The sequence below is a fragment of the Poromitra crassiceps genome (assembly GCF_964638095.1).
Source record: "Poromitra crassiceps genome assembly, chromosome: 11".
Taxonomy (NCBI): domain Eukaryota; kingdom Metazoa; phylum Chordata; class Actinopteri; order Beryciformes; family Melamphaidae; genus Poromitra; species Poromitra crassiceps.
Window position 1 is genome coordinate 46250998 of NC_139643.1, and position 15263 is coordinate 46266260.

The 15263-nt window shown below is 46.8% G+C and overlaps 2 protein-coding genes across 2 annotated transcripts; both read left to right on the top strand.

The window, feature by feature from the left end:
- Positions 1-549: 549 nt before the first annotated feature.
- On the top strand, positions 550-10389 carry tekt2 (tektin 2 (testicular); the record flags this gene model as incomplete). The annotated part of the gene is made up of 9 exons (XM_083646195.1): positions 550-705; positions 1581-1706; positions 4852-5057; positions 5263-5406; positions 5948-6062; positions 8102-8209; positions 8313-8456; positions 9209-9288; positions 10185-10389. 9 exons carry the CDS (start codon positions 550-552, stop codon positions 10387-10389), a joined length of 1284 nt encoding a protein of 427 aa, XP_083502321.1.
- A 2312-nt stretch (positions 10390-12701) lies between these two features.
- On the top strand, positions 12702-13715 carry LOC310785062 (free fatty acid receptor 3; the record flags this gene model as incomplete). The annotated part of the gene is made up of 1 exon (XM_083646055.1): positions 12702-13715. One exon carries the CDS (start codon positions 12702-12704, stop codon positions 13713-13715), a length of 1014 nt encoding a protein of 337 aa, XP_083502181.1.
- Positions 13716-15263: the final 1548 nt, after the last annotated feature.

A 15263-nucleotide genomic window follows, 5' to 3' on the forward strand; every position in this document is an offset into this window, starting at 1 on the left:
ACTCCTTGTACCCCGTAGTTATACTATAACTACAGATCTTGTTACCCTCTAGTTAAAGTTTAAATTCACTCCTTGTACCCCGTAGTTATACTATAACTACACTCCTTGTACCCCGTAGTTATACTATAACTACATGCTTATTTGCGGGCTGTATTCTAAAGCGTTACCTAATTTTATTTTAAAAGTAGTAACATAGTGAGAAAAAGAAAGCATGTATTGAAAAAAAAAGATGCATCAAGATGCATCTATAATCGATGCATCGATAATCGTTTTATAATCGAATCGTAGCCCTCTGAATCGAAATCGAATTGAATCGTGCAGGTGCCTAGAGATTCCCACCCCTACCGGAGAGACTGATATGTAAGCCATCATATTTCTTGCACTGTCCCTTTTTACAGGGAGTCTTTGTTGTGTTTAAACCTCATGTATGTCAGTGAAACTGTAAGGTATCAATATGTTTCTGCAGTGTCTCACCAATGCATTTAACTGCACTTGTTGATGAAAGTGATGCTGACTCTGGTTGGTTGCTTGCCCCAGCACAGCAGCGAGATGTCCACTCTTCCTGTGAAGCCTGCTCTGCGCCACAGTGTGCCAGAATGGTCCGGCAACAACCAGCAGCTGTCCGCCACAGCAGAACACGAGCGCCATGTCTCCGATGCCGTCCGGCAGGACGGGAAGACGCTACGCAACGAGACCAGCAGCAAGGTGGTTTTTTTTTAAGCGGTCACTTTTATAATGGGACCCTATGGAGCCTTGAGTGTCTCACTCTAGTGCTGTGCTGTTTACAAATTCACTTCATTTAAAAAACTGTGACAGTTCACACAACTTTAACACAACATACATATATTATACATCAGACTCTTGAGCTACACTTCTGCTCTCCCCCAGAATAAGCGATGTGATGTATAGTTTTTGAGATATCAACGTTGGTTTGGCACAACTCATACTAGTTAACTGCTGCAGGGTTCTGCATTTCCGGGGGAATCGGGGGGGATTGTGATGTCACGCTGATTCGTCCTAAACACATCGTCCCAAGCCACACCAGCCCATGTAAGGAAAAAATGCCTCCAAATGAGTCGTTTTCACTTCCGTAACTTTGTGACATCACAAAGTAACAGTGACATCGATTGCCCCCGCCAACTGAATGCGAAAGACCAAAAGTCGTTGTCTGTAGCATAGCTGCGTAGTACGCAAACATGTTCAGAAAACAATCAACTGTCGCAAATCGTTATAAATTGTTAGGATCTATCCTAACAACAGATCATCTTATCAGAGGCCCCGCCCCCTGAAAAAAGTGCATCGTTAATGAGCTACTTTTTCCACTTTTTCCTGCTGAAAATCTATATATATTGGAAAGGGAGAGACAGTGCGCATAGAAAAGTCCCACACAGGCTGCATTTGAGGCTTTCTTTTGCAACAGAATTCATAACCTTGTTTTAAACACCCATGAGACAAGTTAAACAGCTCAAAGATCAAATATAAAATGTGACCTGAGGAGTGGGATGTCTGCTTGAAGCTGAGCTGTCTGTGTCACAGGACTGAGAACGGTCATTTCCTCACACGCGCTCTCTCCTCCTCAGACTTACTGGGACGAGAGCGACACCAGCCGCAGGCTGAGTGACAGGGTGTGGGACGTGGCCCGCTGGAAGGAGGCGCTGGAAGCCTGCGCACAGGAGGTGGACAGAGAGATGGAGGCTCTGACCCTGGTGATGAAACACGGGTCCAAACTTAGGAAACAAGTTCACCCAGAGAGCTTGATTTTTGTGAATTAGAGTATTGTATGATGTATATATATATTTGTGTGTTTGCGTGTGTCAGAGAGGTGAGCAAGTCAACTTTGCTCATGTCCCAAGTCAGGCTCAAGTCTCAAGCCAAGTCCAAAGTCTAAGTGTAGAACAAGTGAAGTCAGAGTCAAGTCCATGTCATTAAAGTCAAGTCTCAAGTCTAAATGTAGAACGGCAAGTCAAGACAGAACAAACCAAGAGTCCAAGTATCAATTTAATATCGTAAAGAAAACTAGATATCGAGGACTTTTCCATGCAATATGGTTTTAATAGGATAAAAACTTGGCAAGAGCATCATGAGATTGATTTCTATCATCAGTTTCAATCATTCCATACAAATTCAGAAAACAAACAGAATTTAAATTCAGTCATCTGCCGGAACAAATCTCATCAATTTCAATCTAAAGTCATTTAAACAAACACAAGATCTCTTATGACACACGACACACCATCCATTCTCAAGATAGAACATGTGAACCTTTCTGTGAGTAGATAGGGTTTCACACTTTCTTGTAGTATGTTTGGTATTAGCTATGTATGTGTAATTATATTGTAACGAAGTGAGTATTTGTCCAAGGAACTGGAGACTTGAAGTTGGTACAGGCTTTTTATTCTTGTCTTCACAATATAGCTCCTAGCAGCTAGCTTCGCTGCTAGCTCTGCAACCACCCGGTCAGCTCGCCCACATGGCCTGACTGGCCTCCGCCCCGGCCGCTGGTCACATATATCCCCTTCCCCCTAGGAACACACCCACACATATCAGTTCCTAGCCAAGCACGGAAACACCCCAATACACGTAATTACCCGATACGCTACATTTCCCCCACACAAATTTAATGTCGCTTCCACGCGACATGCACAACCCACACACATCCCCCTGTACCAAAACACACCCAACACAATATTTTTTCCCATCACCACATCAAATTCTAATTCCCCAACAAACAGTCTTTTCTTTTCAGCACCCCCGTCATAATGTCCAGTTTTCATTAGGTACTCCGTAATGTCTAGTTTTCCATTAGGTACCCCCATAATGTCTAGTTTCCCATTAGGCACTCCATAATGTCTAGTTTTTCATTATTTCCTTTCTTTTTCACACATTTAAATTCAACCCACATTTCCCATTCAACAATAACCCCCACATCTCAATTAAACACAAGCCCCCACATTTTCCTTAACTTTTCTTTTAAACCCCATTTCCATCCCCCCCTTTTCCCAGCTTCTGTCCCACCTGAAGCACTCTTTTCGGTCCCCCCTTTTGTTTGTTCCAGTAGCCAAATGCACGAACGAGCACCGGATCGACATCCTCGTCCTCCGGTCTCCACTCGCGCCCGTCGACTCTCCAGATGACCCTGGCGTCGTCCTCCCGGCCTCGCACTCGCTCGTTTTTCCGTCCCCCTCCTCCAGGGTTGAGGACAGCAGAGCGAACACCACCGGCGTCGATCTTCCCCTCGGCTCTCCGCTCGTTTTTCCGTCCCCCTCCTCCAGGGTTGAGGACAGCAGAGCGAACACCACCGGCGTCGATCTTCCCCTCGGCTCTCCGCAGTGCAACGTTAGGGGGTGTATAGCGGTTAGGCTGGGCCGGTTCCCCCGGCGGTAACCCCCTTCGCTCACTCGGAGACACGAGCGTCGCTCTCCCGACTGTAACAACGCTGCAGACGATGTCCCTCTCTTCCCTCTGGCTGTTCCCCTGCAGCACCGTCCTCCTATCCGTCACAACGCTCTCTTCTCCCCGGCTGCTCACACTCTCCCCAGCCCGTGTCTCACCTCCGGCCTCCCCACTCTCAGTGCAGTCCCTGGCCAAGTGCTCCGGCGACTGGCAAGTCCAGCAGAGTCTCACCTGTCCGCCGCCTGCACGTCTCTCTTCTCCCGCTGTCCCCCGATCTCCGACAGCCTTTTGACACTCTCTAGCCAGGTGTCCAATCTCGCCGCATGCCCAGCAGGCTCCCTGCTGTCCATGTCGTTGTCCCGCATACCCGGTCCGTCTCCCGGGACCGCCTCGGCACCACCTCGCCACGTGGCCCGGCTCTCTGCAGGTCCAACACAGTCTCTTCCGTGGCTCCTCCGGCCGCTCTCCCTGCTGCATTACCTCCGCGCTCATCAAGTCCACCCGCTGCATGACTTCTCGCAGCGCCCGCATCACCTCTACTGCCCAGGCAGGAGTCTCTTCCACCAGCCGTCCGACCTCTCTCAACACACGGGCCTCCATGCCCGCCAGCATCGAGCTGATCCCCGCCGTCAGCTCTCCTTTCCTCCCGTTCACCGATGGCCATTCTCCGCGCACCATCGCACGTGGTCTTAGCAGCTAGCAGTTAGCAGTTAGCACCCCTGGTAGCTAACTTACTAGCGCTAGATCTAGAGCCCAAAAACCGCACCACCCAGTCTCTTTTGCCATTCCTTCTCACCCTCTCCCCTCTCGGCCGAATCAGAGGCGTTACCGCTTTACTGTCTGGCACCAATGTAACGAAGTGAGTATTTGTCCAAGGAACTGGAGACTTGAAGTTGGTACAGGCTTTTTATTCTTGTCTTCACAATATAGCTCCTAGCAGCTAGCTTCGCTGCTAGCTCTGCAACCACCCGGTCAGCTCGCCCACATGGCCTGACTGGCCTCCGCCCCGGCCGCTGGTCACATATATCCCCTTCCCCCTAGGAACACACCCACACATATCAGTTCCTAGCCAAGCACAGAAACACCCCAATACACGTAATTACCCGATACGCTACAATATGTATAGGTGGTAGGTAGCCTATGTGTGTATGGGCATGTATGTATAATTAGGAGCATGTGCTATATGTGTGTGTAAATTAATGCATGTATGTATCCATGTGTATGCAAATGTACTGCATATGTTTACATATAACGTAAAGGTATAAGGGTAAGGGCATTTAACAAGCTAGTTAGCTTCAGCCCTAAACCCTTTCGGTCAGCCTTATGTATCCTCTTTTGTTTTCTGTTTTTTTTTTATTCTGTGAATATTCTTTTCTTTCTGATCGAAATAAACTAAACTAAACTAAACTTTTTGAGATTTGAGAGAAACGTGACTGATGTGTTGATGTGTCGTGAAAGTCTAAAGAGCAGACGGAGCAGGCGCTGGCTGCGACCGCGGTGCCCCTGGAGGTGGGGGCAGAGTGCCTGACGCTGCGGGACGGCCGGCGGGGCTACGAGCTGGTCAGCGACCCGGTGGAGGAGCAGCTGAAGACGGAGGTGGAGCTGATCGAGAGGGTGCAGCGGATCCTCCAGCAGCACGTCGACAGGGCCTTCGAGCAGCTGTGGTGAGGGGAAACTGTGCTATTTGAAATGACACGGTTTCACAGTCAAAAAAGTGACAAAAATGGACAGAAAATGACAAAAAGAAGACGGTGTGCAACTGTTCAAGCTGAACCATCTCTCCATTCTCCTCCAAAAGTCTAAAGCCAAACCTTCCAAAGCCAAGACTGTAAATTAAGCGTACTAGCATGTTTTGTTTTCTGCACCCAGCATTCTGCAGCAGGCTCGGCACCAGCTGACCCTCGACCTCCAGAACAAGATGGAGGCCCTGGACATTGACATGACCTGCCTGTCGCTCACTGTGAAGTCGCCTAAGATCTCCCTGAAGACCAACCCCACCCGCATTCCCACAGGGTGAGCTGGCATGAGCGTGTGTATGAAATACAATAGTTTCAGGTTATTTTTCAACAGTTTATTAGTGTAGATTTTAAGCATTTTGACGAAACTCTTACCCAGAGTGACTTACGGTGCAACAGCAGAATATAAACTTCCAGCCCAGGCTTACGCATAGAAATGTGAGGAACATTAAACACTATACCCGGGTGTAAAAATGTGTCCCTTAAACGGTTCGTAGTGCTGGGAAAAAAAAACAAGGCCACAATCATATCTTTGAACATTTCTAGATAATTGAGTCAATATCCAGTCGTGTTCAAGACAAGTTCTAGCCCACAGACTAAATTCACTAAAACAAGTCCCAGATGTCAGAAAAGTGGTTTTGAGAGACTGCACTCAGGTAGTGAGAAAGAGGATCATAAGGGTGTGTGTGAATAATCCTTCCTTGGTCAACTTCCCATAAGGATTTAAAAACGAAAGCCTCGGCAGCTGACTTGAGAAATGCAGAAACATCGCAGTGAGACAGAATATAATGGCCCGGTCCAAACCGCCTCTGTTCCAGCTCCTGCACCCCTCAGGAGTGGGTCCAGTTCAGCCAGTACAACGTGACCCGAGCCCAGGAGGCCATGCAGCTTTCTCAGCACCTGAGGGAGGACGCCAGTCTCACCAGAGCCCAGGTGTGTGTGTGTGTGTGTGTGTGTGTGTGTGTGTGTGTGTGTGTGTGTGTGTGTGTGTGTGTGTGTGTGTGTGTGTGTGTTGTGTGTGTGTGTGTGTGTGTGTGTGTGTGTGTGTGTGTGAGCTCAAACTACACCTGAGTTTGTTTTGACCTGCTCCGAGTCTGACGAATCTGACAGTGCCGCCAAGAAAGCTGCCGATCACAAGCACAGCAAAGTATACTCTGGCATTCATTGTTTCATCCTATGTGGCAAATTCCACCCATGTGGCACCCTCACTCTCCCATGCAATAAGATCAAACTAGGTTCTTTTTCTCATTTTCTTCAAGTTCATCCTCAACTTCAACCAAATCTGATGGGCTTTCAGATGGTTTTAGGACTGCAGAAGTCTGTTCTAACTCATCCGTCTCCATCTCTCCATCTGTGATTAAGTGCCAATGTATTCTGTCTGTCTGTCTGTCTGTCTGTCTGTCTGTCTCTCTGTCTGTCTGTCTGTCTGTCTGCCTGTCTGTCTCTCTCTCTCTGTGTCTGTGTGTCTGTCTGTCTGTCTGTCTGTCTCTCTGTGTGTCTGTCTGTCTGTCTCTCTGTCTGTCTGCCTGCCTGCCTGCCTGTCTGTCTCTCTGTCTGTCTGTCTCTCTGTCTGTCTGTCTGTCTGTCTCTCTGTCTGTCTGTCTGTCTGTCTGTCTGTCTGTCTGTCTCTCTGTGTGTCTGTCTGTCTGTCTGTCTCTCTGTCTGTCTGCCTGCCTGTCTGTCTGTCTGTCTGTCTGTCTGTCTCTCTGTCTGTCTGTCTGTCTGTCTGTCTGTCTCTCTGTCTGTCTGTCTGTCTGTCTGTCTCTCTCTCTGTCTGTCTGTCTGTCTGTCTGTCTCTCTGTCTGTCTGTCTGTCTGTCTGTCTGTCTGTCTCTCTGTCTGTCTGTCTGTCTGTCTGTCTGTCTGTCGTTCACCTTCTGGTGAAGTGTTGACTCCTAAAGCATTTGGTACGGCTGATGCTGGTTTGCTCTACTTGCTTGTCTTCCAGAGAGGTCTGATGATCACAGTGCTTCCCACACACAGCACAGCCCCCCTCCCTCCTCTGAGAGCAGGCAGGGAGCACAGGATATGCAAATTAGCATATGAAATCATCCGGCGAATTCTAATGACTTTTTGAGCAGCCAATTTCCAGCAGCTACTTTCCTTAGTTGGTTCCTTAGTTCCTTAGTTGGTTCCTCCAGTTTAATAGTGCACAAGTGCTCAAGAAAGCGCACAAGATAATCAATGACTCCACACATGTCCTTCATGTCTGTTTTGATTTAATGCCATCAGGAAAGCGCTTTAGACAGCCTGCCTGCAAAACAAACAGAAGGAAGTTTGGTTTTGTTCCAGAGGCCATTCGACTGGTGAACAGCCACAGTACAAGAAATGGTCAGTTTATCTAGACTAAGTCTGCACCTTGACGATTTGATTTGAACCCTTGAACAAGTATAATATGCACTGGATTGTATTGACTGAATTTAATTTGTATTGATCTGACATCTATATTCCTTTGTGGTGTTGGATACATTGTAATCAGGGATCTTGCTTTATCAGTGCCATTTATTGTATTTATTGTCTTGTTTTTTGTATTGTTTTTGGATGTGTACAAAGTACAGCTTGTTTGCAGTATTCATGCCTTAAATTGCCCCTTGCGGGACTAATAAAGTTTTTTGAATTGAATTGAATTGAATTGAATTAGTTCCTTAGTTGGTTCCTTAGTTCCTTAACAAGTTGGCAACACTGGCAGCAGTTAGTGAGGGCCAATAGATTCAGTTTCTGCTGCAAAACTTGGGGAAACTTTCGATTTATTTCCCCCTGTCCTCCGAAGTGATTTAAAATGTAACAAAGCACATTACTTCAAATAAAATGTGCTTAAGTAAAAGTCAAAATGGCTGATTTAAAAAATTACTCCAAAAAGTACAAGTACATAAAAAAAGCTACTCAGTTACAGTAACCAGATGTAGTTAGTTACTTTTCACTTGTGATGGCAGATTTGGCGGTTGAAGTGCTTCTCTGTCCTTCGGTTCTTAGCTGCAGAATGATTTGGACGCGCAGCACACTGCCACAGAGTTCGCCATCCGCAAGCGCAATCACCATGAAGAGCAGGCGCACGATGAGCTGGAGTGGCAAGTGAGAAACGTGAGGCGCCCGAATGCTTTCAATGTATCGGTTATGGGGCAACGGGGGGACTGTTTATATCCAGAGGTGACTGGTTCCCTCTGCTTCTGTGTCTCTCTGTCAGACCGAGGAGGAGATGGCAGACATGGCGAGTGATATCCGCGGTCTGGACGAGGACATGCGGGTGAAGACGGCCTCGCTGAAGCTGGCTCACACCCGGCTGGAGAACAGGACCAGCCGACCCGGCATGGACCTGTGCAGGGACGAGGTGAGGCAGACCTGGAGGTTTTATAGGGAGGAATGATCTCAGCTGCGGGTTGTTGTGAAGTCAGGCATAAACACTCATTAGACAATGCATAGCTACATAAGTACATTTACAAAACATGAAATCAAATTGTTGTCTGTCTGTAAAGTGCAAGTGAATAAAAACTGTTTTTAATATGTACGAATAATATAGTCAATAAAACAAGATTCAAAACTACAGTATTCAGGACCAGTGTTGGGGGTAACTCATTACAAAAGTAACATATTACATGTAATATATTACTTTTAGCAGTAACTCAGTAATATAACTTATTACTTATAGGATTTCAGTAATATTATACCAGTTACTTTTTCAAGTAACTCAAGTCACAAATTGATTGAAATTATTTTTCGGGACGGTTCCGGGGCGGCCATGTCATTCTGCTGCTGCTGTTGTTTTGGTAAAAGTAATCCAAAAAAGTATTGTAATAAGTAACGAGTTACTCTACACAGACAGTAATATTGTAAAGTAACTTATTACTTTCAAATGAAAGCAACTAGTAATATGTAGTATATTACATTTTGCAATCAGGACAGAGATTGCGATGGGTGTGAATGAATAATTAAATGTATTAGTCTTAATACGTATTGAATTGTGAATCTCATATCGTGTATCGAATCGTATCATTGGGTACGTCTCCCATTCCTTATACAAACAGTACAGTACAGTTGACGGAACGGCTTCTGATTGGCTCCTTACTTCCTGTTTGCTTGCAGGTTCAGCATGGTCTGGTGGCTGAAGTCAAGCAGCTGGAAACCACCATCAAGGCTCTGAAACAGAAGCTGTCTGAGGCTCAGTGAGTCAGGCCTTTTTACTGCATCCTCATGACGTACATTCATAGCCTACATGATAGTGAGTAGTGTCACATGTCATTTATGATAGGATTGAGGATAGGGGGAAGGGAAACAAACAAACAAACAAACAAATAGAAAACATATGACTGCTCTTATAAAATAAGATGTGGAGGTCATGGTTTATCCAGGGTTTTACCACACTGATGAGCAACGTTTGCAGCACTTCAAAGGTCCAGCAAATAACTGATCAGATCAGAATCAGTTTTATTATGTGACTGCGGGTGAGAAGCCGGAATGAGGCGTGATCCTCCCACATGCTGCGTCCTGCCGATGAAGCTCCCTGCTGTCAGGTGAAAAGAAGCAGCTGGCAACTGCTCATGTCTCGGAGGAAGCACGTGTGTGTCTACAGCTCTCCCCAGATCGGCAGAGGGGGTGGGGCAGGGACCGGGGCAGCAGGGGGAATTGGCCAAATACAATTGCGGAGAAATGGGGGGGGGGGAAATCAGTCAATTTATTGGCCAATCAGTTTTTTAAGTTTGCAGATACAAGGAATTCAACATAGTGGGTTGCTCATGTAGGTCACATTAAAGGAACAGTTCACCAAATTTTTTTAATTCTGTCATGTCATCATCATCATACTCACCGTCATGCCAGTTGAATGCACACAACACGTGTGAAGTTTGCCCATATAACATACAGGGAGGTTGCTAGCACAACTCAAGATAAAACCAGTCACCCGTTGACTTCCAGCTGAAGTCAACGTTGACTGCTTTTAATGACAGAGATGAGTGAATACATGTTCAGCAACATGGAGAGAGCTCCGTTCGTAAGCTACTGATGTGTGACTCGTTCATCTCTCCTCTCCTATTTCTCTGTGTCCCTTCGCCTGCTCACCCAGACACTCTCTGCAGAGGATGCAGCTGCACCACGCCCGCATGCTGCAAGATCTGTCCAGGAAACAGGAGGCGCTGTCTCTGGAGCAGCGCAGCTTGAACACCCGCACCCGCCTCGGTCCGGCCGCCTGCACCAGCAAAACCCCACTGGTGCTGGTCCCGCTCACAAACTCCAGCGGGAGAAGCAACCTGAACCTTCTGGCTCAATGAGACGACGAAGGAGATCTAAGACACTCAAAAAGGACGTGTCGTGGATGAGTTGAGTGCCCCCCCCCCCCCCCCACACACACACACACACCATGATATCTAAAGCGCTGTGGGTGCCTTGAAAAGCACTATAAATCCAATCTATTATTATTATATTTTTATTTTTATTTTTATTTTTATTTTTATTTTTATTTTTATTTTTATTATTATATGTGGATATTTAATTTGAGTGAAAACTGCTCTGTCCATCTTGAAATTTAAATATTTAAATCAGTATTGAGTCCTCAATGAGTCATCAACAAATGAAATGGTCATCCTCGTTAGTGAGCACTTTCCTCCTTAATTTAATTCAAGAAATGCTCAACTGTTGTCATCTGTGTGGTATAGAGTAGATTACATAGATTATTAGAGATTCGCTCTGTGCTGTGTTGCATCAAATGAACATGTTTCCCCCCCTTATTTATATTAGATTAATATAATCGTTCAATAGCAAATTATGTTTAAAATGTGGATTGCTGAATTGTATAATATTTGCTCAAGAAGATGTTGACTTTTCAGCTATTTGACTTTCTATTTGAGGTCATCGGCTTTACAATTTAGTTATTGGTGAAGATTATTTGATCAAAGGCGAAAAGAGACAAATGAAGGGAGCAAAGTGAAAGCCCCGCCCCTCACGTTCCTGCCTGGTTATCGTCATGACTTTCATCGAGCATCGGCCTTAATGGCTCTGTTTGTCCTCATCATTCTGTTTGATCAGCGGAAGCAGTTTGGGGCATGCAGACGGTGATTATGACATGAACCTTGACTCATACAATATGCTGGTAGAGATATAAAAAAAGAAAAACTGGTAAACACACACTGAACAGGGTCAGTTAATGTCTTCAAATGGATTTGTTTTTGCCAGTTGCTTTCTTTTTATGAGGATTAGAGAGAGAGAGAGAGAGAGAGAGAGAAAGAAAGAGAGATCTGTTTTTAAGAAGTCATAACTATAAATGATGACAGATGCTTAATTCAAGTGTGAATGAAGCCGTTCCCTCTCTGCTTCTGGACATCCAGATGTGTTTATAAGATCCTTAGTCTATAAAAAAAAAAAACTCTTATAGTTAATCTGTTGATCTTTTACCTGAATCTCAGGACAATAAAGTCACAGAAATGTACTTGAAGGTTACTTTATCATATTTTGCCTGTCTGCTTTACTTTACTTGTTTACTTCCCTGCCATGCTGCTAAATAAATTGCCCTAATCAATTCAAGACCATGGTACTAAAATATGTTGACATTATTTGGACTATATTGATTTAACTTCTGATGCTTCATGAAACATTGACAAAATGATAGAAGCTTTTCTCTGAGTGGCATTCTATTCTCTACAATTGTATTATGTAGAGTCTACATAATAAAAAAATGCACCTGCAACAACAAGTTACAGCGATTTTCTGCTCCATTTTCCTCCCCCAAATAGCCTTTTTCACAACACATACACACACACACACACACACGCACACACACACACACACACACACACACACACACACACACACACACACACACACACAAACACACATACACCTACGTACACACATGCACACACACACACGTACACACGTACACACACACACACACACACACACACACGTACACACACACACACACATACGTACACACGTACACACGTACACACACGCACGCACGCAATCGCGCGCACACACTCTAAACCCATAAACAAGTCCGTGTATCCCGAAGTCCGGCCCTTCCTCTCGCCCCGGCACTGACCATCAGCTATTGGACACTTTATGACTTTACTGCCCGGCCCTCCAGTTCATTTGGACGGGCCGGGCTTTAAGGGGATGACCACGTGCTTCCTGACAGGTGGAATTATTCTGAATCATTTCACTAAAGGGCCCAGATGCTACAGTACCTGTGAGAGGGCAATTAAGGCCGCCTGGTGCCTCCTAAATGCCCCCTCCCCCCCCCTACTTCCACATGAGCGGATATCTCTCCTTATCTGCCTGCCCGTCATGATGTCAGGTGCGCCGCGCCTCCTCCACGCCCACATCATCACCACCACCACCACCACCGCCTTCATGTCAGCTGAGATGCTGCCGGCTGTCGTCAGTGTTGAGTCTGGACATGCGGGACGCACCAGCAGCTTCTTCGCCCTGCGGTCGGAAAAGGATCTCGCTGCTTGGAATGGAGGATGTGCCTTTCAGAAGATGCCGTTCATAAAGGGAGCGGTGGAGAAGAAGTATATGCTTTCTTGGCTTCTCGAGCTTCTCGTGCCTTCTCCACTCCGTGTCCATGACCTGAACTGAAGCGATGCCTATTGGCGTCAACGACTGCGTCGCCGTGTCCGTCTACTCCTTCACCTTCCTGCTGGGCCTTCCCGCCAACGCGCTGGTGCTCTTCGTGTACGTGCGGAAGGCGCGCAAGCGCGGCGCCACGCCCAACGTGGTCTACGCCCTCAACCTGTGCCTGGCCAACCTGGTGCTGGTGGCCTGGCTGCCCGTCAAGGCGCTGGAGACCGTCCTCCAGGACTGGACGTTTCCGACACCCGTCTGCCCCGTGTACAGCTTCTTCCTCTTCTCCTCACTGTACGGCAGCTGCCTGTTCCTCACCGCCGTGACGGTGGGCCGCTACCTCAGCATCGCCTACCCCATTAGCTACAAGCGATACCGCCGCGCGCGCATCTCCTGCTTCATCAGCGCCGTCTTGTGGGCCCTGGTGTTCCTGCACCTCAGCATCGCCCTGGTGGCAGAGGGCGGGGTCCACTTTGTCTCGTCCGTCGGCGAGAACTCCTCGGCGTGCTACGACCACTTCAGCGCCTCCCAGCTGGAGGTGCTTCTGCCGCTGCGCCTGGAGATGGCCGTGGCGCTCTTTCTGCTGCCCCTGCTGGTGACGGCCTTCTGCACGCTGCGCTGCGTGACCCTGGTGTGGCGCTCCAACCTGCGCGCCGCGGGGAAGAAGAGGGTCCTGGCCGTGGCTCTCTCCACACTGGCTATGTACGTGGTGTGCTACGCGCCCTACAACGCCTCTCACGTCGTGGGCGTGGCGTTGTGGGATAACGTCACGTGGAGGCGAGACGCCATCCTGACGAGCTCCTGTAACGTCTTCCTGGAGCCCGTGATCATGCTGATGCTGTCGCCGGCGACGTCGCGGGGCATCCTGGGGAGGATCTGCGGGCGGGCGAGCCGATTCAGCAGGACGGAGAGGTTTCGGCATCGACGTGATACAGGACCCGTGCAGGACGCGATCGTAAACATCAACGCGATCCCTACTCTGTCTGAGAAAACCCAGCCGGGGCCAGAGCTGACTAAAGTAAGTCAGGAGTAAATAGTAGTGGTCATAGTAAGTTAGCCTGGTAAAAAAACATCCCGAGAGTCGATATTTCTGCAATAACTGCACTTACGGCCGTGTTTACTCTACTAACATTAATGTTACCGCTTCGGGAGACGCCATTACTGTTTTGCCAGCGGCATCCCTGATTGGCCGGTTACGTTATCAACTACGGCGCAGGTCCTTGATTGGCCCGGTTACATTGTAATTTCTGGAAATCGCAAGGGGCAGACGGAAGTCCAGAGTGAAACGTGGAGCTAAACAGTTCACGTAATCAGGATGTTTAGGCCAGAGGTTCTCAAATGTTTTTCAGACAAGGACCCCTTATAAGATAGAAAATGTACCGGGGACCCCTTCATTCTGATTTGTGATTTTGGGCTGAGCTTGTTTCCACGGTAACATGCTTGACATTTAAATGTATAGGTTTGTCAGATTAGAATGTAATCCATGAACCATTTTAGATTTAAAGCATACAATATTTTCGTTGAACTATGAAGCTTTTGCACACAATTATTATTATTTTTTTCCTGAAAACTTTTCGCGGACCCCCTGGCAAAGTGCCATGGACCCCTGGGGGTCCCCGGACCCCCATTTGAGAACCACTGGTTTAGGCTAACAGTAAATGGGGATGCAGGAAAACCAGCTGTGGAAAACTCAAAAGGAGGAATGAAGATGAGACTAAACATTTGTGAAGAGCATGACAGAGGAGAGAGGGGGGGACTTCATGGGGCCCTAATTGTCGAAGGGGCGTGTGTTTCACTAGCAGCGCCCCTGCTGGCTGCTATCTGCTTCACATCCACTAAACTCCCTCCTGGCAGCTGAACTGACAACGTTTGAAATGAATCTCTCTGTCTGCTCTCATTTCAAAGCAGAATAACTCCATCACCAGTGCCATAAGCTGCCTTTTCTCTTTGGTCCAAATGTTCCCAAAGAAAAAACGTCTGTACATCGATGATATCCCCTGCTATCTCAGTGGCGATAAGTGACTCATCATGGAATATTTTATGAGTGTTTTGTGGACTGGAAATGGTTGAATGTGCTGCAAACTTGCCAACAATCAGGCTTAGTTTAAACAGATCAGTGGAAAGATCATAGTTTGGTTTCAAAAAGCCGCATCCATTGTCGGTTTCTGTCCCACGATACCACAGTGGTTTCCTCTTCTGGAAACGGGGGAAAGTGTGTATCTGGGGTTTGCAGGGTAGCTAACTGAAGTTTGGAAGTTTAGATAAAAACCGGTTTCTACATGAATTGATTGGTTTCTAAACTCAGTGTTAACTTTCTGATGTTAACTCTTGTTTATTTTGTAAAATTGTGATACAATCATAATAAATATTAATTGTTCAAGTGTACTGTGTGGGTTCTCTGTTTATGCCGCATAGAATAAAAATGGATAATTACTCCATATCTTTGGTGAGCTTATCAGTTTACACTTTGTACACCTTCAACTGAAAGATAAACTAACATGTGGCAACTAGATGGCGCAATATGATCACTGTTCTAGTAGAGGAGGATAACAGTCTCCATGCTGTGTACAGTACAGCAGTG